This window comes from Corythoichthys intestinalis, chromosome 11, assembly GCF_030265065.1.
Source record: "Corythoichthys intestinalis isolate RoL2023-P3 chromosome 11, ASM3026506v1, whole genome shotgun sequence".
NCBI classification, from domain to species: Eukaryota; Metazoa; Chordata; class Actinopteri; order Syngnathiformes; family Syngnathidae; genus Corythoichthys; species Corythoichthys intestinalis.
In genome coordinates this window covers 7,961,096-7,984,538 of record NC_080405.1, presented here as the reverse complement: position 1 = coordinate 7,984,538, position 23,443 = coordinate 7,961,096, and the positions used below count along the sequence as shown (strand labels likewise).

General features: G+C 38.7%; 1 protein-coding gene across 5 annotated transcripts in view; it reads left to right on the top strand.

Moving 5' to 3' along the window:
• LOC130924269 (ETS-related transcription factor Elf-2-like) overlaps positions 1–23,443 on the top strand; it is a 33,119-nt gene extending 9,676 nt beyond the window's left edge. For 3 of the 5 annotated variants that reach the window (XM_057850711.1, XM_057850710.1, XM_057850713.1), the window contains 7 exons: positions 6,336–6,651; positions 10,545–10,649; positions 12,980–13,099; positions 13,272–13,355; positions 14,615–14,807; positions 14,924–15,154; positions 19,145–23,443. In XM_057850711.1, coding sequence (XP_057706694.1) covers positions 6,336–6,651; positions 10,545–10,649; positions 12,980–13,099; positions 13,272–13,355; positions 14,615–14,807; positions 14,924–15,154; positions 19,145–19,649 — 1,554 coding nt within the window. In that variant the 3' untranslated portion in view covers positions 19,650–23,443. The remainder of the gene's footprint in view (positions 1–6,335; positions 6,652–10,544; positions 10,650–12,979; positions 13,100–13,271; positions 13,356–14,614; positions 14,808–14,923; positions 15,155–19,144) is intronic. The other 2 variants (XM_057850714.1, XM_057850709.1) reach the window with 2 other exon arrangements.

Sequence of the window (23,443 nt, the reverse complement as noted above, 5' to 3'; positions counted from 1 at the left end):
TTCTGACTGTCGATTGATGAACATCCAAACTTTTAGGGATGGTTTTTATCCTTTTCCAGCTTTATACAAAACAACAATCCTTGACCGCAGGTCTTCAGACAGCTCTTTTGACTGAGCCATGATGCACATCAGACAATGCTTTTCATCAAGACAATTCTTACCAGGTGTATGTTTTATGGTGGGACGGGCAGCTTTAAACCAATCAACAGTGATTGGGCACACACCTGACTTAAATTGTTTGGTTTCAATTGCTCTTCAAGTCTCCTTAGGCAGAGGGTTCACTTACTTATTGTTTGCATGCTATCCTCGTTAAAATATGAAAACTTGGAAAAATGTTTGGTTGGTTTTAGTTAAAGCAGATACTGTTTTTACATCTGTGTGATTTTGACAAAGATCAGATCACATTTGATGGTGATTTTATGCAGAAATGTGAGTTCCAAAAGGTTCAGATACTTTTTAATACTACTGTATAGTCTAACTCGTCTAAACCCATAGTTTTAGGTCCCAATGCACATTCACAATTAAAATGTTAAACCTATAATTATACAACGGTGATTTACATATGAGCTGATTGTGGCAGCTTGAGTGAGCTGAAATCTCGAGGTTTGTTGATTTTAAGGTTGTACTTGATGGCAGTTTGATCTCCTTTTTCCCCATTATCATTTTATATGAATTGAAATTTTATGCGGTGCTACACTTCAGTGCTCCGTATATTCAGTAGTGAATACATCAAAAACACAGCACAATAGAATAGAATAACGAGAGTTAAAGCTTCACCATAGAGTGTTCCACAGAAAACGAAAGCAAAAGTTCAAAAGGCTAATATAAAAACACAGGTTACAGTGTACACTGATTGGGAATAAAGTGATTAAGTGACTTGCAGCAAGTGGTGATATAGTTGGAGTGTGCCATCTAAGGCACCCCACGATTCAAATACGATTCAGGGTGCTACGATTCGATCATCAAACGATGATCACGGAATTGACGATGATCACGATTATGAATGTATCATACGTTATTAATTAATAAAGTAGCCAAATATATTCAAGTCCATTATTTATTTAAAATAGCCTAATGATTCAACAGGAACGATGGAAACGTGCCCATACAACAAAAAGCTGCCCTTAAAGCTGCTTTTTTTTTTTTTTTTTAACAAGAAAGTGCAAAAACATTAACCATTTCAAAGGCAGCTCTTATTTCTCAACATGCCTATAAAACACAAAGCTGACCTTAAGCTGCTCTTTTTGACAAGAAAGTGCAACAACATTAACCATTTAAAAGGCAGTACTTATTTCTCTCAACAATACAATAAAATTTACACTCGTGGAATGAATTCCAGATTTTCTGGAAACAAAGTGCCTTTATAAATAAGACTTCTTTTAACCAATATACATTGTTTTCAAAGATTTTTGTACTATTTTGCGAGTTTGTACTGTCACCGCTAATCCTGGTTTTACACGTTCTGCATCTGGAGTAGTGCTGCAACGATTAATCGATTACCTCGAGTATTCGATAAGAATAAAATATTCGAATGAAATTGTATTGCTTCGAGTATTCGTTTAACTTAAGTGGCGTTGGAATGGTTTGTTTTGAAAGTGTTTGCATTTAGTTTTATTGATTAGGGTGGATACACTGCCCTCTGGTCTGCCTCATTTTACATGGTTGAATCCAACTGCTCCCTGTTAAGACCAACGTAAGCTATTGTTTGAGCTAATGTTTTTTTTTTAATACATTTGTAATTTAGTTTATAGGCAGGGGTGCACATAAGTGGTCCGCATGCGCGCATGCGGACTGGACGTAGACAAATGCGCTGGCCCTCAACGGCTTCAATACGCTTTTGCGTACCGATGGCTGACCACTGTATTTGCGGCGGACACGAGAAAATCTATTCTCAAAATGTCAAAGAGGCAGGTCCCACTGAATAATTATTTCCGTGTTCCCCCACACCCGTCAAAAGACAGACAGACGACCAGTGTTGTTAATAACGGCGTTAGAATATAACGGCGTTACTAACGGTGTTATTTTTTTTCAGTAATGAGTAATCTAATTAATTACTTTTCTGATCATGGCAACGCCGTTACCGTTACTGAGGCGGGAAAGGCGTGCGTTACTAAGTTGGTTGAATAAAAAAAGTCTGAGAGAAACGGACTCACGGAGACGAGAGAGCAGAGCAGGAGTGGGGAAGACGCCGTTGCAACCGCGATGCTAGGTGGCTCCAATAATACCTGACTGTAGCCATAGCCGACAAACTACGCCCACTAGTGTTGTATCGGTCGCGAACGAGTCGGTCTTTTTGAACGAATTGTTTGGGTGAACGAGACCGAACTAATCACCATCTGCACTGATTCATTCTATGAAGTTAGGGCTTGTTCGCTGCGTGGGAGGGCGTTGAGCAAGCGGCAGCGTCTTCTGACATCACACACGACCAATCAGACGCCAGCCTCATCGCGGGCAGGGGAGGGAGCGGAAACAGAATCAGGGCGTCTGTCACTCACTTCCACGTGTAGCCAATAAGCAGCCAGCGTGCACGCAAGGGGGCAAGACTGAGTTATGTCACTTCCCGTTCAGTGACTCGGTCCTCCGGTTCCTGACCTAGCTTGCTGCTAACTTGACTTTCCAGTAATGCGGTGAACGAGTCAAAAAATGGAAGGAAATGACTTTGTCACATATTTGTTAATGTGGAGCCTATCAAATGCTGCTCAAACAGACAAAACACCACACAAATCCAGCGAGCAAATTTACAGTAGTTAAAACACGGGTAGCTAAAAATAAAAAAAAATTAAAAACACGGGTAGCTACGAGGCAAGCAAAAGTGAGCTGCGGTCGCGTGACGGCACTCACGGCAGTGAAGGGGGCAGAGAACTGTCACTATATGGAGGCTTCATGGCAGCGATATTTACCTCATGCGCACAGAAAAAATATTTAGTAGTATCACCATAATACTGATTTGCAATGAAACTGTATATACATGTCAATTTTTTCCGACTGTTTTATTTATTTATTTTTTCGTGTCGGGTGTTGGTTGATTTGTCAAATTATGTCCATCCGTCCATCATGTGCTACTCAAAAACAGCGCACGCGGACACGGGAGATGTCGCAATATGTCTACATTTTTCTTAACAGACTAATGAGAGTAGAAAGGCAACATCGTAAAGAGCAAACAATTATTTCTCGTCAGCATTTGACGATCTGAGATGAGGGGGTGACAGGGGAGCTGACCGGATTATTTTATTTCATAGTACCAGTGCAAAAATTCAATACGATGATCTTAATAATGATTTGCAATTAAACTGTCGAATATCAAAATGTAGTATTGTTTTTATTTCAGAGCAGCACATTTGACAACTAGCTATTTACACTTCAGTTTTAACAATAGTGACCTAAAATAATAGTGATGAGCATAAAAACAAATATACAACAGAGCGAGAGGTAAATATGATGTGTTGGTCGTTCCATATTTAGAAATTAAACTTTCGATTTATTTTTATTTTGGTGACAGCAAGCATGCTGCGTTGGCTGGTAGCGGCAGCATTGTATATGTGATCAAGAACATGCTAAAGAAAGTCCGTGTGCCCCCGACCCCAAACCCCCACTCCCCCCACAAAAGGAAAATGTTTAACCGTGTCCTAAATCGAAATGCAAGCACGAGCCATGAACTAGGACAGACGACGCGGAAGTTCACCCTCGCTTTTGCAGCAGCGGGAGGGAGACGAGGCTGTCTGTGAAAGCTGAATAATACCGCCTGTCACTCATTTCTGAAACTACGACGAGCGGTGCCTGTGTGCAAGAGAGGGAGGGACCAAGCAATGTCACTTCCCGTTCAGTTATACTGCGAAGCGGTCTTTGGTGATTCGTTCGGCAACGTCACTTCCCGTTCAGTAACCGAACGATTCGTTTGGGCGGGGAGGGAGATGAGGGGGGCGAACGATTCGTTGAACGATTTGTTTGTACGAATCTTTACTGAACGAACCGGAATGGATTCGTTTACTCAAGTGAACGACAGATCCCGTCACTAACGCGCCCACATGACACGGTAGATATCATATTATATAACTAGATGCAATTGACAGACACAGCTGCATTGGCAACATGTTTTAATGACTACATGCAGTAGTAAACAGCCGCCATCTTAAAGCATTAGACCTCTCAGGAAGGCTCTGATGTAGAGATCCTTCATAGCGAACCTCAGTAACTTTTTTTTTTTTTTTTAAATCTAAAATGCTCCTAAATCGGCAAAATCTTAACTTAAATCTATCTTTAAATGATGAAACAGTTTTAAAACTTACACATGTTTAAAGTAGACAGAAGGGAACTAATGAAATAACGGGAGCAATTTTAACAACTTTAACGGTTGATTCACAACTTTAAATGGCTTCCACACATAGCAAAGGTTACTATCTAGTTATCGCAATACCCTTGTGTCGAGTTAAGTGGAGGGTAAAGAATTGGGCTAGGGCCAATTGTCCCCCAAACCCTTTAAACTTCACATTGCGTGACCTGTTTTTTTTTTTTTTTTGAGAAAAAAAAAAGGAAATTACCACTAGTTACTTTTCCAAGTAACTAACTGCTCTTACATTCAGGTAACTGAGTTACTAACGCAATTACTTTTTGGGAGAACTACTTTGTAACTGTAATTAATTACTTTTTTAAAGTAAAATTAACAACACTGCAGACGACAGAGACGTCACCAGGAGCTACCGAAAAAAAGGACTTTTGCTGAAAAGTGGCTGCAGGAGGTACCATGGCTAGAAGCAAATGATGCTCTCATGGAAATGTGGTGCTAAACTTGCCGTGAGAATCTCAATGTCGCTGATAAGAGCAACGCATTTTATGTAGGGTCAAAGAATTTCAGCCATCCAAACTTTGAAAATCACGAAAAAAACAGAGAGCATGATGGCAATTAAGCAAACTATCGATGTCACACAGGACCCCACTCGCCCTATGGACAAGTGGCGGAAAAAAGTTATTGAAGAACAGCGCCATGCACTGACAAACATGTTTTTGCTCGCATTTCACAAAGCTAAACATGCACGTTCAATGAGCTCTTAAGAGGTGGACATCCCACTTTTACAAAGGCTTGGAGTTAATGTGGGAGGCAAAAAAAATATGCGTACCCCTGTATATGTCTTTACATTTCACTTCAAAGTAATGGCAATTTTGTTGCGCCAGTTGATGTTAATCAAGTGTTAATTGTTAATAAAATTAATTTAAGGTAATTGGCTCCAAGTAAAGCTTGTCATAATTTTATCGCATCAGGCGGGTCGGCTCTCAAGCTCAATGAGGACCAAGTCGCATCTCCAGGTCCTCCTCTGAGAACCTGGGCAAAAAAATTATGTGCACCCTTGTTTATAGGTATTTAACCTATTTTTGTGGGAATATGTGTCTGAACCATTTGTTAAGTGCATTGTAAAAAAAGAAAAAACATTAGCATATTATAGCATTATATCGCTATATAAGTTAGCCATTTGTTCTTTTGTTGTACATAGATCCCCCCCCCCCTTTTTTTTTTTTAAATACCGTTTGAGGCTCAGCTCAGGTATTTTAATTTTTCATGTTCCTTATCCGATTACGTGATTATTTGAACTAACTAGTTCATCGATTAATCGACTGCTGAAATAATCGATAGCAGCAGCCCTAATCTGGAGTAACTTTTGTACACCACTAAACAACGCACAAATGGACATTGAAATACACGTTAGCGAATTCGCTAATTAGCTTAGCGCTTGGCGCTAACTGTCAACATCTCAAAAACAATAACAATAAAGGCTAAACAGTACAAGAGGATTCGTATACTCATCTCTTATAGACTCATAGGGGACCTAGCAACACACTCGGGACATTTTCCAATTAACACGACTTGAACCTACTGCTGGACAACTGTGAGGCAAGCTAAGGTGTCCAAGCAGCAGAGGTGTCTTTTGAATTTTGTTCCGCTAGCAGTGGCTTTCATTAAATTATTAGGGAATATCATCGTTTTTGAACATTTATGAATCGTAATTGAATCGTCATGTGTCGATTCTCGATTAATCTAATAATGTATTGGCACACCTCTTTGATGTAGTAGTAATAGTGCGTATATGACCATTTACAGTACTTACTTACAGTAAGTTTGTGCTAGGTTTTACAACATGACTCAAAATACAGGATATGGTGTCATGTAGAAACCCCATGAACAGCATTCAATCTCAAAAGATGTGATTACCCCTTAATTTTATTTGAACAGATTTCAAATAGTGACTTCATGTATTTAAATAAAAAAAAAGACCCAGTCTTTATGAGGCAAGGTACCAACCAGCAGCCAACTAACTGCGTTTTTGCATCCCTCCAAACTGCAGTGTGAGCAGCAGCCTACAGAAGAGGAGGAGGAAGATGACGAAGTCATTCAGCAGGAGGTAGAGACAGTGATTGTGGGAGAAGGTGAGGAGGAAGTCCTTCAGCAGGAGGTAGAGGCGGTGATTGTGGATGGTGGTCATGAGGTGGAAGAGACGGGACCTGTAATAGTCCAGGAGGGAGGCTGTCCTGCGGTGATTGTGGAAGAGGTGGCCACTGCCCAAGTGGAGGAGTGTTACTCTGCACAGGTTCTAGTCTATGACAACGAGACTTACCTGATGCAGGATGTGGCTGAAGAGCAGGAGGTTGTCACAGAGACTGGTAAGACAATATTATTACAAATCTATTCCTTTATTTCCTACTCATCGACTAAATTTATGTTCTGAATATTACACCCATAAACTACCGTAATTTCCCAAGTATAACGCACACTTTTTTTCCCCAAAATCATGGTGCGCATTATAAACGGTTACATGGATGGAGACAGAAAAAAAAAAAAAAAAAATATATATATATATATATATGAACCGATTTTTTAAAAAATTTTTTATTGACACGGCCACATTGTGTTGAAGAAACGTATATGGCGGTCCGTTGCCGACCATTACGGTACGTGACGTCACCATTTTGTTTCGGTAATACTTCACTCTGATCGGCCGAATGATTTCGTCTGTGTTAAATTCTGCTTTTTTCACTCTTCATAAAGCACCGAATTTAGTTTCTCGAACTCATTTGGACTCATAGGACACGTGGCAATGAGTGGTCCTGTTGCCTGGGGGTTGTTTCCCTATGGCAGCAGGTCCACAAATAACATTGGATGATGAATAATACACATTTCAGTAATTATCACCACTGGCACCAGTAAAGCTGTTATTACATAAATTTTGATTTTGAATGTACAATCAATATATGGGGACGGCGGTGATGACGACGATGATGGCGGTGGTAGTGATGGTGGTGGTGATAGTGCAATGATGATGACGATGTTGGGAAATTACTGTATTTACATTGAATTTTTGTGGAGTAAATTGGGGGTGGGACCCAAAAAACAGCTCGGCTTCTTCCCACTCCTTTTCGAGCTACGTATGTATGTATTTGTTATTAATTTTTGTTAAAATCAACATTACTGGAACTGTTGTTATTTGTTTTTCCCTATTCTTGCTGTTTTTGTTATTACTGCTCGAAATAAATTAATCAATCAATCAAATCAATTTGAGTCAACGTTTATTGCAGCCCCGCAACTCGGACCCTAACAAACGTAACAACACAGACTTCCTGTGTGTGTCCGTCAACTATATCTGTCCCTCGGGAAACTCAAACCCAAATAACAATAGTTCCTATTGTTACTGTCGTGTCGACAGCGATGAGCGCTCTCGGATTTCCGACTTACGTTCTCACTTTCATTTTACCATATCAATCCATGGAAGAAACATTTATTCATCATGATGAAACGAGCAAGTTATACAGCAGCCTTTAAAAGAAAAGTCACATCTGTTTTGTTTTCTCCTAGATTCTGGTAAGTTGGAGAAGTTGTCAAATCATATTATTACCGTAAATATTGTCAGTTTATGGTAATGTTTTGAACTACCAATATGCTATGCTTGTGCTGTGTTTCACCAGTCAGTAAAATGACATTTCTGTATCTGTACACGAGCTCTGTTTTCTTGTATTCTTCTATTTATTGGTGCTAAAATTAGGGTGCGCGTTATAAACGGGGACAATAATTTTCCCTAGATTTTACAAGTAAATTTGGGGTGCGAATTATACACGGGTGCGCCTTATATTTGGGAAATTACGGTATATTTTGATGTTTTTTAATGGTTTATTTTTTGTAAAGGAATATTATATTGTTCTGTATATTTAATGTTAGTAGCTCATTTGTAAAATGCAACCTTTGAAAATCATTCAGAGTTTGAAATAATATTAAAACATTTTATTGTTGCTTACGTCACAATGTGGTGACATAAACGGTGCCGCGGTAATCGTGTCACGCAATAAAAAGAGATGATATTCCTTTCAGGCTGCAAGGACAGAATTATTCATTGGTATTTTTCATTTCATCACACTTTAGGGTATTCCATCCCGGTCACCAAGGGATAGTGTCCACCCATTAATAAACTACTAGCAGGAGCGGGTGTGAATGTTACTTTTCTGAGACATTTACGCTTCTTTATTCTGATCATTGTGCCGCATATATACTTCTGAAAATTAATGTTTGTATTGTGCCAGCCCTGTTACATGCTTGTGTTATCTTTATTAGTCATATAGTAAATTGTATGTGCTCATGAATTGATAGTAAGTACAGTGATCCCTCGCTACTTCACACTTCAAACATCGTGCCTTCAGTCCATGCGGATTTTTTTTCAATCAAAAGAATAAAAAAAATGCAGGATTTTATAGAAATTTCCCATTCGATCACGTACAGCCTCTAACGCTCCCTCCTGAAGCTTTAATTTCCTACCAGGCAGCTGCAGCTTGTTAAACTTAACAATGAGTGACAAGAGAGCTGCTTTGAACTTGCCAGAGAAGCTTGAGAGTGCTACCTTTCAAAGGCGCCGACCCGTTTAACTTGTTAAACATTGGCTGTAGTGTGCTAAGTAGACATGTTGCCATTACCGGTTTCAAGGTATACCGTCGTATGAAAAACCGCAAGCATTTTCCGTCATATCGTCACTACGGTATTAGCTATTTTTTTATGTCTCAAAAATACAGGGAGCAATCCCTCGCTTGCAGCTGCAAGGCTCAACCCTACCCCACTGGTTGTTGCTCAGTGTCAGTGTCAGCGAGTCAGCTGTGCTACACGATGGCTGGAGGAGGTGAAACTCCTGAACTTTTCCCCCCCATCAAAGAAAACGAAATCGCTGGTATGGGAATACTTTTGCTCCAGAAAAGTTACAGACGGCCGCGGCTTAAAAGGAGGAGTGCCAACTGACATGTAAAACATGTTTGCGGAAGGTGGCTGCTGAGGAGGCAATACGTTCAACGTTTTACAGTTATCCCAAATTAAAAGTTAGTAAACACTGTCATGAACGTTTCCCACCAGCTACAAGAGTTAACTCCGGTGTGTTTAATGTTTAGTGGCAGTAAAACGTGTTTTTTTTTCTCTCTGGCAACTGTCTGTGTAGAGAAAGAGAGTATGTTTAATGTAAACATGACACGAGTCATACACACGTGCTTTTTATAATTCAATTATTTTTGTTCTGATGGTAATAATGTTGAGCTGTGGCTGTGGATTTAAGATGAACTAAAGGACTGCATTTATTTTGAATATTTTTGTTATTTTTTTAAATTTAACAAAACATTATACTTATGTTCCAACTTGCTAATATGTTTTAAAATATATATATATATGTTCAATGGATTTTTTAAAAACCCAGATATCTCAAAGTAACACATTTTAGAGCCGTAATTGTAATACCGTGATACTGTGAAACCGTGATATTTTGGCTTAAGGTTATCATACCGTCAGAATCTCATACCGGCACATGCCTAGTGCTATGTCAACTTGTTGTGTTGTGTGCTGTTCAAAGCAGCATGAGGTGATTTTAAGGGACTCACTCAATGAAGCATTTAATAAGGAGTTATACTTTGGGGAGGTACATGTCTTATATGTATCTCTTTAAAATGCAAAATCTGATTAAATCCATTGAACACACCATTTTTTTATGTAAATAAGATACCTTTGCGACATTTTAATCTGTGTTGGCATCATCGACACATCATCGAATGTCAGCAACTTAAGATTCCTTCCGCATGTTGTCTACATTTTCAGTCCGGTTTTCACTTTGTTTTTCATTTCAAATCGGCTCGAACAGGAAAGGCTGAACGGTTGAGCTCATTGCTACAGATAACCGGACCGTTATATACGGCAAATTATTTTCAAATGTTGTATACTAGAGATGAGTTACATACAGGAAAATAAAGCATGTAGAACCAACTTTTCATTTTACTTGGGGTTCCCTTGAAGATGTCACCATCTGCCGAATTTCGATGACATGCAGTGGCCATGAAAAGTCGACACACATGTTCAAATGTGAGGTTGGCGATAGGAAAAATAAAGCCAGATGAATAATTTACAAGCTTTTTCACCCATTATGGTAAACTTTAAACCTCAATTGAATTAGCAAGGCTATGATTGAGGCCATTTATTATCTTGCTTCTCATCAAGTTTAAGGTCCCTCAAACACCACATCCTTTTGTCTTTGTCTTTTTAGTCGAGATCTCAGGCCAGGACATGGTGTGTTTTGATAAAACATTTGAAGCAGCTGAAGCTCTTCTCCATATGGAGTCCCCTGGAGGGTTGCAAGACCGCAACACGGGTAACTACAATGCAAATACAATTACATTAGCTGTCAGTGTGGCTAGTTCCTCCAAAATCACCTTCTTGGGACCCATGTTGCTTTCTCTCACAAGAAAATCTGCTGTTCGTCCATCTTTGGGGGGGGGGGGGGGGGTTTAATTGCGACACTGTCATAAATCGTCGTATTTCGAGCATGTCTTACGTCGAGACAAATGACGAGTCAAATTTTACGTCGGATGTCGAAAGGATCGTATGTCGAACATATCGTATGTCGAAGTACCGCTGTATGTGATATTTAGTTATTAACCAACTAAGTGGCATGAAAAGTCCAAAAAACAAAATGCCACGTCAAAGTTCTGGAAAAAATATTTCCAATAGAGGTTTCATTCAAGGACTTACTGGAATGTATCTCGTGCATTTTGGTTCTTTGCAAATGTAGAGGCTGTATTGCTACGTGCAAGTAAATTCCGCTTATTTTCTCGGAAGTATGAATGTTAATTATAATAGACCTCAAAAGAGAAAATTTGATAGTCAAACTAAACTTTTATTTTCCTTGGGTTAGGGGGAAAATGTACAATAAAAATGTATTTTTTAAAAAATGCTTTAAGGATACAGTTTTTCACATATCAATGTCGGATCTAGTTTTTATTTATCTCTGGAGTTATTTAATTACAGGTAAACAACAAAAATTAACATTGTTTTACTCATTAAACGAAATATATTTTTAAAAATGCATATTCTGTTTTACTCATTAAACGAAATATATTTTAAAAAATGCATATTCTAACGAGGAAAAAGCTAGGACACCCTACTACCTAATAGCTAGTGGTACCTCCTTTGGCTGAAATAACTTCAGTGAGATGCTTTTTGTTGCCATCTACCAGTCTTTGACATCAGTCTGAAGAAAGTTTGCCCCACTCCTCAACGCAGAATACTTTCAACAGTGACTGACTGTTGAAGTGAGAGAAAACACCATGGTTAGATCATAGGAGCTGTCTGAGGCCTTCAGAAGGAAGATTGTAGACACTTATAAGTCTGGTAAGGGGGTCTAAAAGATCTCAAAATAAAATAAAATGAGCACTTCCACTGTCTGGAAAATAGTCTACAAGTGGAGGACATTCAAAACAACTGCCAACATGTCCAGGTCTGGCCGGCCAAGCAAGTTCCCGCCGAGAGCAGACCGCAAGATGCTGAAAGAAGTCTCCAAAAACCCTAAAACGCCTTCACGGGACCTACAGCAGGCTCTTGCTACTGTTGATGTGAAAGTGCATGCCTCTCCAATCAGAGAGAGACTTCACAAATTTAACAATCATGGGAGGTGTGCAAGGTGGAAACTTTTGCTCTCCAAGAAAAACATAAAGGCCAGACTGAAGTTTGCCAGAGTAAATGTAGACCAAGACCAGGATTTTTGGAATAATGTTCTTTGGACAGATGAATCTAAAATTGAATTATTTGGACACCAGAACAGAGGACGTGTTTGGCGTAAACTCAATATAGCATTCCAGGAAAAGAACCTTATACCAACTATGGACCATGGAAGTGGAAGTGTCATGGTTTGGGGATGCTTTGCTTCAGCAGGACCTGGCCAGTTCACCATCATAGAATCCAACATGAATTCTATCGTGTATCAGAAGGTGTTTGAGGAACATGTGAGATCATCTGTGAAAAATTAAAGCTGAAGCGAAATTGGACCCTGCAACATGACAATGACCCAAAACATACCCGCAAATCCACCAAGGACTGGCTGAAAAGAAATGGAGAGTCCGGGAATGGCCGAGTCAAAGCCCAGATCTTAATCCCATTGAGATGCTTGAAATGGGCTGTACATGCAAGAAAAACCCCTTAAACATCTAAATGTTGAAACTTCTGTGTTGTCTTCAGACCAATGTCAAAGACCGTAAATGGCTACGAAAAGTGTCTCGCTGAATTTCAGCCAAAGGGGGTAACACTAGCTATTAAGTGGTAGGGTGTCCTGAATTTTTCCTCAGTTACATTATGCATTTTTGCTGATATATTTGGTTTAATGAGTAAGTTATGAGTTTTGTTGTGCACCTCCAATCAAATCACTTTCTTTTCCAGAGATAAAGAAAAACAAGATCAGACATTGATATGTGAACATTTCTTAATTAAGAGCTGCATATTTAATGGGTGTCCTATTTTTTTCACATGACTGCGGTCTTGCTAATCCTATTAGAAAGAACAAGTAGTTATTTAAAAGTACCAGATGTTTGGAGGATATTTTATTTATTTTAAAGATGGAAACTGCTGCCGTTAGCCACTCTTTAAATATGTTACTTAGAAAAACCTTTGTGAGGTAAGAGACGATGAATAATATTTATTTGGGTGCAGCGGAAGACGTGATGATGGAGACTGTAGTGGAGGTTTCTACAGAGTGTGGACCCATTGAGGAGGAGGAATCCTTCCCTATCCCGCCTGATTGTGAACCTGTTTCTAAAAAGAAGAAAGGAGGTCAGTGTCAAAGATTGTCCTGCTCGTGGAATCGTCTATTTTGATCCTATAAAATTTGATTAGAGGCGTAGAGACTGCTTAGGTATACCCGTTATACGCTTATTTTTAAGCAAGCCTATTAATTAATAAATAAATGAACATTGATTAATTATTTTTTTCTTTTCAATATGAGGCGGGCGTAAGACAAAGATACACCAACCTACATCCAATGGTTCCTTTGAACTGGGGATGAAGAAGAGACAAAGGGAAGGAAAAGGTAAACGGTCGTGTTTGTGTGTTGTGTTGTGTTGTGTTGAATGCCTGCTTGTCTGTTTTATTTACTGGAAATTCCCCACTACAGCGTACAAAGAGTATAAGGAGTATTTTTAGGAGTAACCATCTGTCATCTGGTCTGTTTTGAAACTCGGCACTTCCACATCACTGCATTGTTTTTATTAGGGGCTGCAGCTATGGATTATTTAGGTCACAGGTGTCAAACCGATTCCTGAAAGGGCCAAGTGGGTGCAGGTTTGCTTTCCAACCAATGAAGATGACACTTTTTCACCAATTAGATCTTTTACATGTGTAATCAGTTAAACTTTGTCAGGTGCTGCTTGTTTCAGCAGAAAGTTCATTGGTTAAACTCTCTGCGTTGTATCGGTTGGAACAAAATCCAGCACCCACTTCGTCCTTTCTGGAATCGGTTTGACACCTGTGATTTAGGTAATCGGTAATCTATCATTTAGTTAGTTGAATAATCGAGTAATGGGATTACAAACATTTAATGTGTTGCAGAATAAATTTTAGGAGATTTAAAACATATTATTAGAGCATAAGCACATGGCTTTTTATTTTGGCTTGTCAAAATTTCAATTTCAATGCAAATACAAAAAATACTCTACCTGAGTGTTTCTTCAAAGTATGCAGAGTTGCACTTAAATTTCACAAAAGGAATAAATGTATTTAAAAAATAAACTAAAATTCATTTGCTTAGCCTCAAACAGCATTAAAAAAAAAGGATGTAAGTACAACAAAAGCACAATTGGCTAACTTGCATAGCAAAAGTCCGCAATCTTAAATGCTATAAAATGCTAGCGTATTAGCTGAAACAAAAACTTAAAACCGTTATGTTGACCTTAACCGAGCAGTTAGATTCAGCAATGTTATATGAATTAGGTCATATTCACTGTTGCCACTAGAGGGCAGTGAATCCACCCAAATCAAGAAAACGAAATGCAGAGATTTTCAAAACAAACCATTACAACGCCACTCTTAACGAATCCTCGAAGCAGCAAAATTTGATTGAAATCTTTTTCCTAGTTGAATTACTCGAGTCAATCAATGCATCGTTGCAACATTAGTTTTTTTTTTTTTTTTTTTTTTTTTTTTTTTTTTTTGAAACAGTTTGAGTGTTATGACCATAAATGGTCGGCCTGTATGGCCCTTTCTGAACACTGAGGTTTAAAAGAGCACCTGATCTGTCTGGCAGCATTATTGGTTGTTAAATAAATGTGATATACTGTGTTTTTCTTCTAGGCAACACCACCTACCTGTGGGAGTTTTTGCTGGAGCTGTTGCAGGACAAGAACACTTGTCCTCGGTACATTAAGTGGATGCAGCGGGAAAAGGGCATCTTCAAACTGGTAGACTCCAAGGCTGTCTCCAAACTTTGGGGAAAACACAAGAATAAGCCCGATATGAATTATGAAACAATGGGGCGAGCCCTGAGGTCAGCCATTTCACACAAACTAGTCTAAAACTCTAATTAACGGTTTAAAAATAGCACCTCCATTAGACGCAAGCATGTTGCATACATTGTAGTAATATTTGTGTTTTCACGTGCAGATATTATTACCAACGTGGCATCCTTGCAAAGGTGGAGGGTCAGAGGTTGGCTTACCAATTCAAAGATATGCCAAAGAATATTCGGGTCATTGAGGATAATGACGAAGGTGAAGACAGCGAGCATATGTTGTCCAGCCAGCATGGTTCTGAAATCCTGGGCATCAACCCGACTGCTGCCTACCAACCTCAGCAGACCTATGTCACAATCATCCCCAACAGCAGCACCGCCAGGTCGGCCACACTGACAACTTGTGTAATAAACATGTGTCCATTTATTGAGTATGGAATGCTTCAAAGACCTTCACTTAAACATTTAATGTTGGTTATTTCTGGCTGGTTGTTTTGGTCTTGAAGTAATCAAAAATAGCGCCCTTCATAGTGATAGGCACCCCTGGTTAAGATTAGAAGTGTGACAGTACATCGAAATGCTGATATATCGCCATATTTCTAATGCCAAAAGGTCACTGGCTGCAATTAACAGCGCAAGACATCCAACTCATTTACAGGCATTTACAGGTAGACATTATAGGTTACTTCTTGTTGATGTTGAGTCACTTCCTATTCATTTGTTCTATTTGTTCCCAGGTCCTTTCCGTAACTGTAAGTGACCTGTAAATGCTCCAAAATGAACAGGAAGTAACTGAAAAGCAACAAGAAAAAACCTGAAATGCCCCAAAATTAACTCATTGACGATCATGTAGACATCCAGTCAATGTTCCCGCTAATTTTTCATGTGTCTGAGTTAGTGCTGCAACGATTAATCAATTAACTCGAGTATTCGATTAGGAAAAAAAAGATTTGAATTAAATTTTGATGCTCCAAGTATTTGTTTAGTTATCGTGGCGTTGTCATGGTTTATTTTGAAAGTGTTTTCAATCAGTTTTATTGATTTGAGTGGATACACTGCCTTCTAGTCTGCCTCATTTCACATGGCTGAATCCAGCTGCTCCATGTTAAGACTAACACAAGATAAGTTTTTGTTTGCGCTATTTTTTTTTTTTATGTTTTCACAATTTAGTTTATGGGTATATTTAGCCGTTTTTCGTTGGAATATGTGAACCATTTAAGAGCATTGTAAAAAAAAAAAAAAAAAAAAAAAGTTTAACCTTTTATAGCATTTAAGCTAGCAGACTTTTGCTATTTAAGTTAGCCAATTGTTCTTTTGGTGTACATAGATCCTATTGAATTTTTTTATACCGTTTGAGGCTCAGCTCAGGTATTTTAATTTTTCATGTTACTTATCCGATTACTCGATAATTCGACACACTAGTTCATCAATTAATCGACTACTAAAATTTTCGATAGCTGCAGGCCTAGTCTGAGTACACACACAAGCTCCCTAAGCACACTGAGGACTAGGGTTGGGCATCGTTTGAAATGACCGATTCCGGTTCCATGTTTCGATTCCGTTTCCGAACGATTCTCGATTCTTTTAAGAGGTAGGGTAAAAAAATCTATAGTTTAAAAATGTATTAGTGTATATTAATGTCTTAATCAAATTTTTTTAATACAATTAATATGAAATTTAGGAAATATATGAACTTCTCAAAGGGTTATTTTTAACTTGTATATAAATATCAGTCTTTGAACTTGAATGCGAGGAAGTTTCTTTCCACAGGAGCGCATGTTTTCAAATATGTTTATTTTTTAAAAGCTCACGGAGAAAACATTTACTTATATTCTTTTGCCATTAGCTGGGAGCCACAACAAACAATTAGTATAAATTATTCTATCGATTATAATTTGATGTAGATGAGGCAAAATAATAAGGTTTCCTTATTTGTAAAAACAGTTTCTGTTGCGTTTACAGTAGGGTTGGGAATCTCTGGCATGAAGCCGATTGGATATGTTTCTAGATACATAGGTTACGATTTGATTAAAAAAATGATACATTTTTATGGCCGAACGATTTGATACGTTTCGATACAGAGTAAATACGATACGATAGTAAACATTTGTTGTGTGTCTTTGTACAGTATTTTAAACATATAAATAAGACCACATTTCTAATTGCAAAATTAAACAACAAAATTTCATACCAATGTTATGTTTTATTTTTTATGAAAAAAAAAAAAAAATTAAGGCTTACTATATGACCGTCATTTTATTGGATGGGATTGATAATAAAACTCCAGTGACAGACAACATTAAAGTGCAGTAATTCAATTACTGTATTTCCTGGTGTTTTGAACACAAGAGATAAGTAATTTCAGTGCAAACTTTCAACGTAAACATCTTACAAACAAAAAATATTAATTATATGCAGCAGCTCGAGAAAAAAAGAATTAAACCTGCAATGTTATTATAAATAAATAATAAATTATGCTTTACCACTGGTATAATTGGGGGAATAAAAATACGGCATTTTAGACGGACAGGTCAAAATCATTACTTTAACCTTATACACAGCAAAGTGTTTCACTTATGCCTGTGTTTCCACATTTTTTATTCCTCATCACTGTCCATATCTTTTTTGAAGGGCAGATTTTTTCTTGAGGAAGATCAACTAATCCACATGTTCATGTTTAAGTAGACTGCGTTTCGTGGGGGGGAAAAAAAAAAATCTCCTTTTTTCTTGAGGAAGATCAACTAATCCACATGTTCATGTTTAAGTAGACTGCGTTTCGTGGGGAAAAAAAAAATCTCCAGGGGGTCGTGCTGCCCTTTCCACCATTTCTGCTCGGCGGTCTGGGCATCGAATCATGGAATCGAAATTTTAAAATTCGAACGGTTCCGGGAGAACCGGAGTGTTACAACCGGGTCCCATCAATGCTCAATGTTCGATGCCCAAACCTACTGAGGACCACTGTGAGCAACATCAGATGTATACGCTGGGGACACACACCAGTATCACACCTGTTTAAAACCTTGGATCATAGCAAGTTCCATGGTTTATTTAAAGAATGAAATTAAAGGAGGAATTTTCATTAGTTAATATAATTGATTTGGCCCACAAAAATCCCGTTGTTCACTAAATGTGTACTATGTTATATGTGAGAGTCCTGTTTTAACCATTGGAAGAGTCCTGCTTTCCCTGGGTAAGGTCCACTTGTGGCATGGGTGAGTTAATAAATAAAACATAATGAACATTCGCAGTGGGAGTATATCAAACTGTCCCACATTAAAATTGTTCAGACAGTAAGGACATTCAGGACAGAACAGGTAAAAAAGAAAGAAAAATCTCACTCAGTTTCACTGCTTGTTCTTCAATTTGCGCTTACTCCGACAGCTGTTCCATCTTAAATGGACCGCTTTTCTTTTTTACTTTGGCTTAATGGATATAGTATCAATACCAGTTCCTCTTGCCATGATAAGGGGTTAGTTGCACTGTTGTTAGCTCGCTAACCTGCACGGTGCGTTTGGGCAGGGCACATATGCCCAACACTGCCATTGCTATGATTGGCTGTGTAGCGCAAGTGAACTATATTGTATTATTGGCTAGACACCTGAGCTACGTTGCAAAATGGTACAGAAAACCATTTTTTTGGTCCAATTAATTAGGTTATATCAGTTCAAATATTAGATATTAATTAATATTGTTACGCTCGCAGAAATTGGCAATGGAATGTTGCTTCAATACTTCATTACCATGCTTATTTTCTCTGCAAGGTCATCTACCTCACAACTATATACAGTCGTGGTGTCGTACTACTAACCCACCAATGGGAGTGTCACGTTGCCGTATACCAATAGGAGTGTTTCTCTTTCTTGTACGCTAAGTATGTGCAAGCAGTGTGCAATTTTGCACGCGCACAGCTTAGAAGGGAACTAGGACTGTTCCAAACGACTATTTTTTTACCGATTAGTCGATTAGTTTAATAATTTTCCTTTTTTTGTGTGTTTTTTTTTGTTTTACTAATCTAACTATACTTTTTTAGAGTTGCACTTTTGAACTAATTCATTATTTTTCCAAGCTTTTTATCTGAGGTTGTTCTACATGATAAAATGTCTGAGTGAGTGCTCGTCCGAGACTGGTGAGTCCATAGTTTTTTCTAGGGGTTGTAGATGATGTCGATTGCGTCGACTAGTCGAAACAGCTCTAGAGGGAGCATTGCTTCAAATCCGTTTGAAGTGGGAGTGATGGCAGCAAATATTCCATACTATTAAGGAGTGGTCTGTCCTGCTCAAAAGCTGTGTGCTTATTGAAAAACACCAAATTATTTAGTCATTAGTATGTTTGCAAGCTGTTGGCAGTGATTCTTGTCTTTCCTTCTCCAACAGGCCCATTCGTGCCATGCCTGTGGTCATGACCAACTCTCTTGGTCAAGTGACATTAAACTCTTCCCCCATCCTAACCACCACCCCAGGAGCGCCAGTTACGGTAGCTAGCGCGCCACAGAAATTGGTCATTCAGACCCTGCCCACCGTGCTCCCGTCTGGTTCCAAAGCAGGTGAGAAAATAACAATCATCACAATCCCGGCGAACCAGCTCGCCACGCTCATGCAGGCAAATCCGTCGGGCCAGGTGACCCAGCTGGTACAGGCCAAACCTGTCGCAACGCAATTAGCTCAGACTGTCACAAAGCCCTCAACAACTTCTACAGTCCATCTAGCGACTGGCACACCAGTGCCACAGCTCATCCTAGCCAAACCGCAGGTCTCTGTACATGTCCAAAGTCCCGCCCAGCTGAAGAAGTCGTCCGGCAGTCAGCCGCAAGCAGCACAATCGGAGGCGCCGTCCCTCTCCAGTCAACCGGTAGCGGCCGACGAAAGCCCGGCTTCATGAGAAGTCGAGCCTGAGCTAGAATGAGCGACAGACTGTAAACGCTGCAGGAGCGCACTTACATCCCTTCCCATAGGCACGGGCTGCTCATGGACAATTGCAACCATACAGAAAATGAATGAAATTATGATGTGAATAGACGATGCTCACAGAGGATGGGCAGCCTTAGATTGCAAATGAATCAAGTGGCGTTTGCAAAATTCTATAAACGAAGACTGTAAATGGAAATGTACAAAGCATTTTGATACACAGGTATGTTTCTTTTAGGTTGAGTTTGTTCTGTTGATGTCATCTTTGTTTCACATGTTTATTCTTGTCTGAAGACTTCTGCCTTTCCCCTGCACTATTAAAAACATTTTTTTTTTAAACTGCAATTCAAAAGGGAGTTAAAAGATGTCTATATCCAAATAAAAAAGTTGGATTTGTGCTCCAGGTTTAAAGTATAATCTATTATTTGTTGTACTTTAATTTTACAAAAAAAAAGTGCTATAATGAGGAGGGGGGAAAAAATCATCTTTCACTTTGTCATTACCGCTGCAAAATGTCAGAAGAGATTATGTTCTTGGTGGGTTGTGCAGTAGAGGTTTTTGATATACAGTGGTATGAAAAAGTATCTAAACCTTTTGGAATTTCTCATATTTCTGTATGAAACCACCATCAAATGTGATCTGATCTTTGTCAAAATCAAAATTATTAATACAATCTTTATTATTATTAAAATCACACAATGTAAAATCAGTTTAACTAAAACCACCCAAACATATATAGGTTTTCATATTTTAATGAGGATAGCATGCAAACAATGAGTGAAGGGGGAAAAAATAAGTGAACCCTCTGCCTAAGGAGACTAAAAGAGCAATCGAAACCCATTTTTACTTAACATTTAAGTCAGGTGTGTGCCTAATCACTGATGAGTGGTTTCATGCTTCCCTGCCCACTATAAAACACACACCTGGTAAGAATTGTCTTGCTGGGAAGCATTGTCTGATGTGCATCATGGCTCGGTCAAAAAGCTGGAGAACTGCGATCAAGCATTAGCCTAAAGCTGGGAAAGGTTACAAAACCATCTCTAAAAGTCTGGATGTTCATTAATCGACAGTCAGAGAAGTTTTCTACAAATGGAGAGAGTTGGCACAGTTGCTTCTCTCCCATGGAGTGGCCGTCCACCAAAGATGCCAAGGGTTCAGCGCAGAATACACAGAGGTAAAAAAGAAACCTACAGTGTCTGCTAAAGACTTGCCGAAATCACTGGCGCAGTCCAATATCTCTGTGCACGCATCAACTATATGTAAAACTATGGCCAAGAATGGTGTTCATGGGAGGATGTGAAGGAAGCCACTCCTGTCTAAAAAAAAAAAAAAAAAATGTTGCTCGTTTGATGTTCGCAGAAAGGCCCTTGGACACTTCACTGAAGTTTTGGCAAAAATATTTTGTGGACTGATGTAACCAAAGTTGAATTGTTTGGGAGTAAAACACAACGTCATATATGGAAAAATGTAACAGCCCACCAACATCAACACCTCATCCCTACCGTGAAGCATGGTGGAGAGAGCGTCAAGATTTGGTGCTGTTTTGTTACCTCAGGGCCTGGACAGCTTGCAATCATTAATAGAAGAATTGATTCAAAAGTTTATCAGGGTGTTTTGCAGGAAAACCTGAGGCCGTCGCTCACACTGTTGAAGCTAAATAGAAGATGGATGCTGCAACAAGACAGTGATCCAAAACACAGATATAGTTCAACTTCAGAATGGTTTCAGAAGAACAAAATTCACGTTTGGCCAAGTCAAAGCCCAGACTTGAACCCCATTGAGATGCTGTGGCATGAACTAAAGACAGCGATTCATGCCAGACGTCCCAGCAATCTGACTGAACTACAGCAGTTTTGTAGAGAAGAATGGTACAAGATTAGTCCTTATCGATGTGCCAGACTGATCTTCAGCGACAGGAAGTCTCTGATTGAAGTTATTGCTGCCAAAGGGGGGCCACACTATATTAAATGTGATGGTTCACCTCCTTATTTTTCCCCCTTTCTGTCATAGTTTGCATACTATCCTCATTAACCCTTTATTGCCAAATGTATCACATTTGTTACACCTAAAATTTCATGATTTTGATTCAGAATTTTGACATTTCTTTTTGGGAAAAAAAATGGATGCAAGTCAACGCATGCATCTGCAGGTTGCATGGGGGGGACAGGATTTAGCTAGGGTTATAGATATTAGAGACTTATTACACATTCATTTTAACTTTTTTTTTTTTTATTACCAATTTGGGGAAAAAAGGTTACATTAGGACCTTATTTTTCAAATTTTGGGATTCTTCAATAATTGCTTCATGTTGCAGGTCTTTAAGGGTTAAAACATGAAAACCTATCATGTTTGGGAGGTTTTAGTTAAAGCGGGCACTGTTTTTTCATCTGTGTGATTTTGACAAAGACCAAATCACATTTGATGGCGATTTTATGCAGAAATGTGAGAAATTCCAGAAGGTTGAGATACTTTTTCTATACCACTGTATATCCCAAAGTTCTCAAAGGGGCACCAATGGCACAAGTAAATATAAATAATGAAAAAAGTCATTTTGAATTGAACGGCTGCGCACCCACCAACATTTTGAAAGTGTCAAGTTCAAATGAGAACAAAATGCCCTCTCAGAAAAATGAAGACTACTTACGCCAGCACACTACGCATCTTGGTCAATAGTCCGTTTGAGTGAACTGACTCATAAGAAGTAAGATTTGTTTAAAAGATCAACTCACCAAATTGTTCCAATGATATATGTACACATGCATTTTTGAATTTTTTTTTAAATTTAACTTTATTTTACATCTTTTTCCGTGTGCTTTTTTTTTTTTTGTGGTTTGCCTCCATATATTAGCTATTTGAACAGAAAAATGGATGCTGTTGAAAGTCTCCGTAGGATGAGACAAGTGTATCAATCACGGCGGACAATTAGGTTCAATGACTGACTGAAAAAGCTCTCATTGGGTGATTGGTATGTGAAAAAGTCTTGCAGAATGGATCACTGGCTGACTGAAAGTAGCTTCGTTCGTTCAATTATTTGTTTAGTGCATAAACAGGAAGTGACGTGGCGGAACAAATAAATGACTGACTGAAAAAGCTGTTTTGTTTATTCAATTATGGTTTCATCAGTGAACAAGAAGTGACAGCAATATTCTGTAGTTACCGTTTTTTCTGCACTATTAGGCGGATCAGAGTATAAGACGCACCTTCAACGAATGGCCTATTTTAAAACTGTTTTTATATAGTATATTCGGCACATCTCATTATAAGGCGCAGTAGTAGTAGTAGTAATGGTTTGGGGTTGCATTATGGGTAGACTTGATAGAGCTGCGCTAAAGGGAATGCCATGAGTAACCAAAGTGAGGGAAGAAAAATATTTAAAGGCATTGAAACCGGAAAACATGCCAATTAACGCCATATCTACACCTCGCAGGGTTTTTTAACACAGAGGATAGTACCCTAATAAGTCCGGGAAAAATACTTACGTCTACACCAGCGTGTTTGTATTAATAAAAAAAAGCTTCTACAGCCAATCGGATTCATTCATTTTAAAGTAAATTCATCACAATGCGCGAAAAATATTTGTCCATAATACCTCATCCTTTGCACGTGTTCTTCAATATGAAGCACTGCAAGAGTTTGTAAATAAATGGAAGCAAAAAACACCTACTGCAATTTTCGCACTATAAGGGTATTTATGTGACTATAAGCCGAACCCACCAAATTTGACACAAAATGACATTTGTTCATAGATAAGACGCACCGGACTATTAA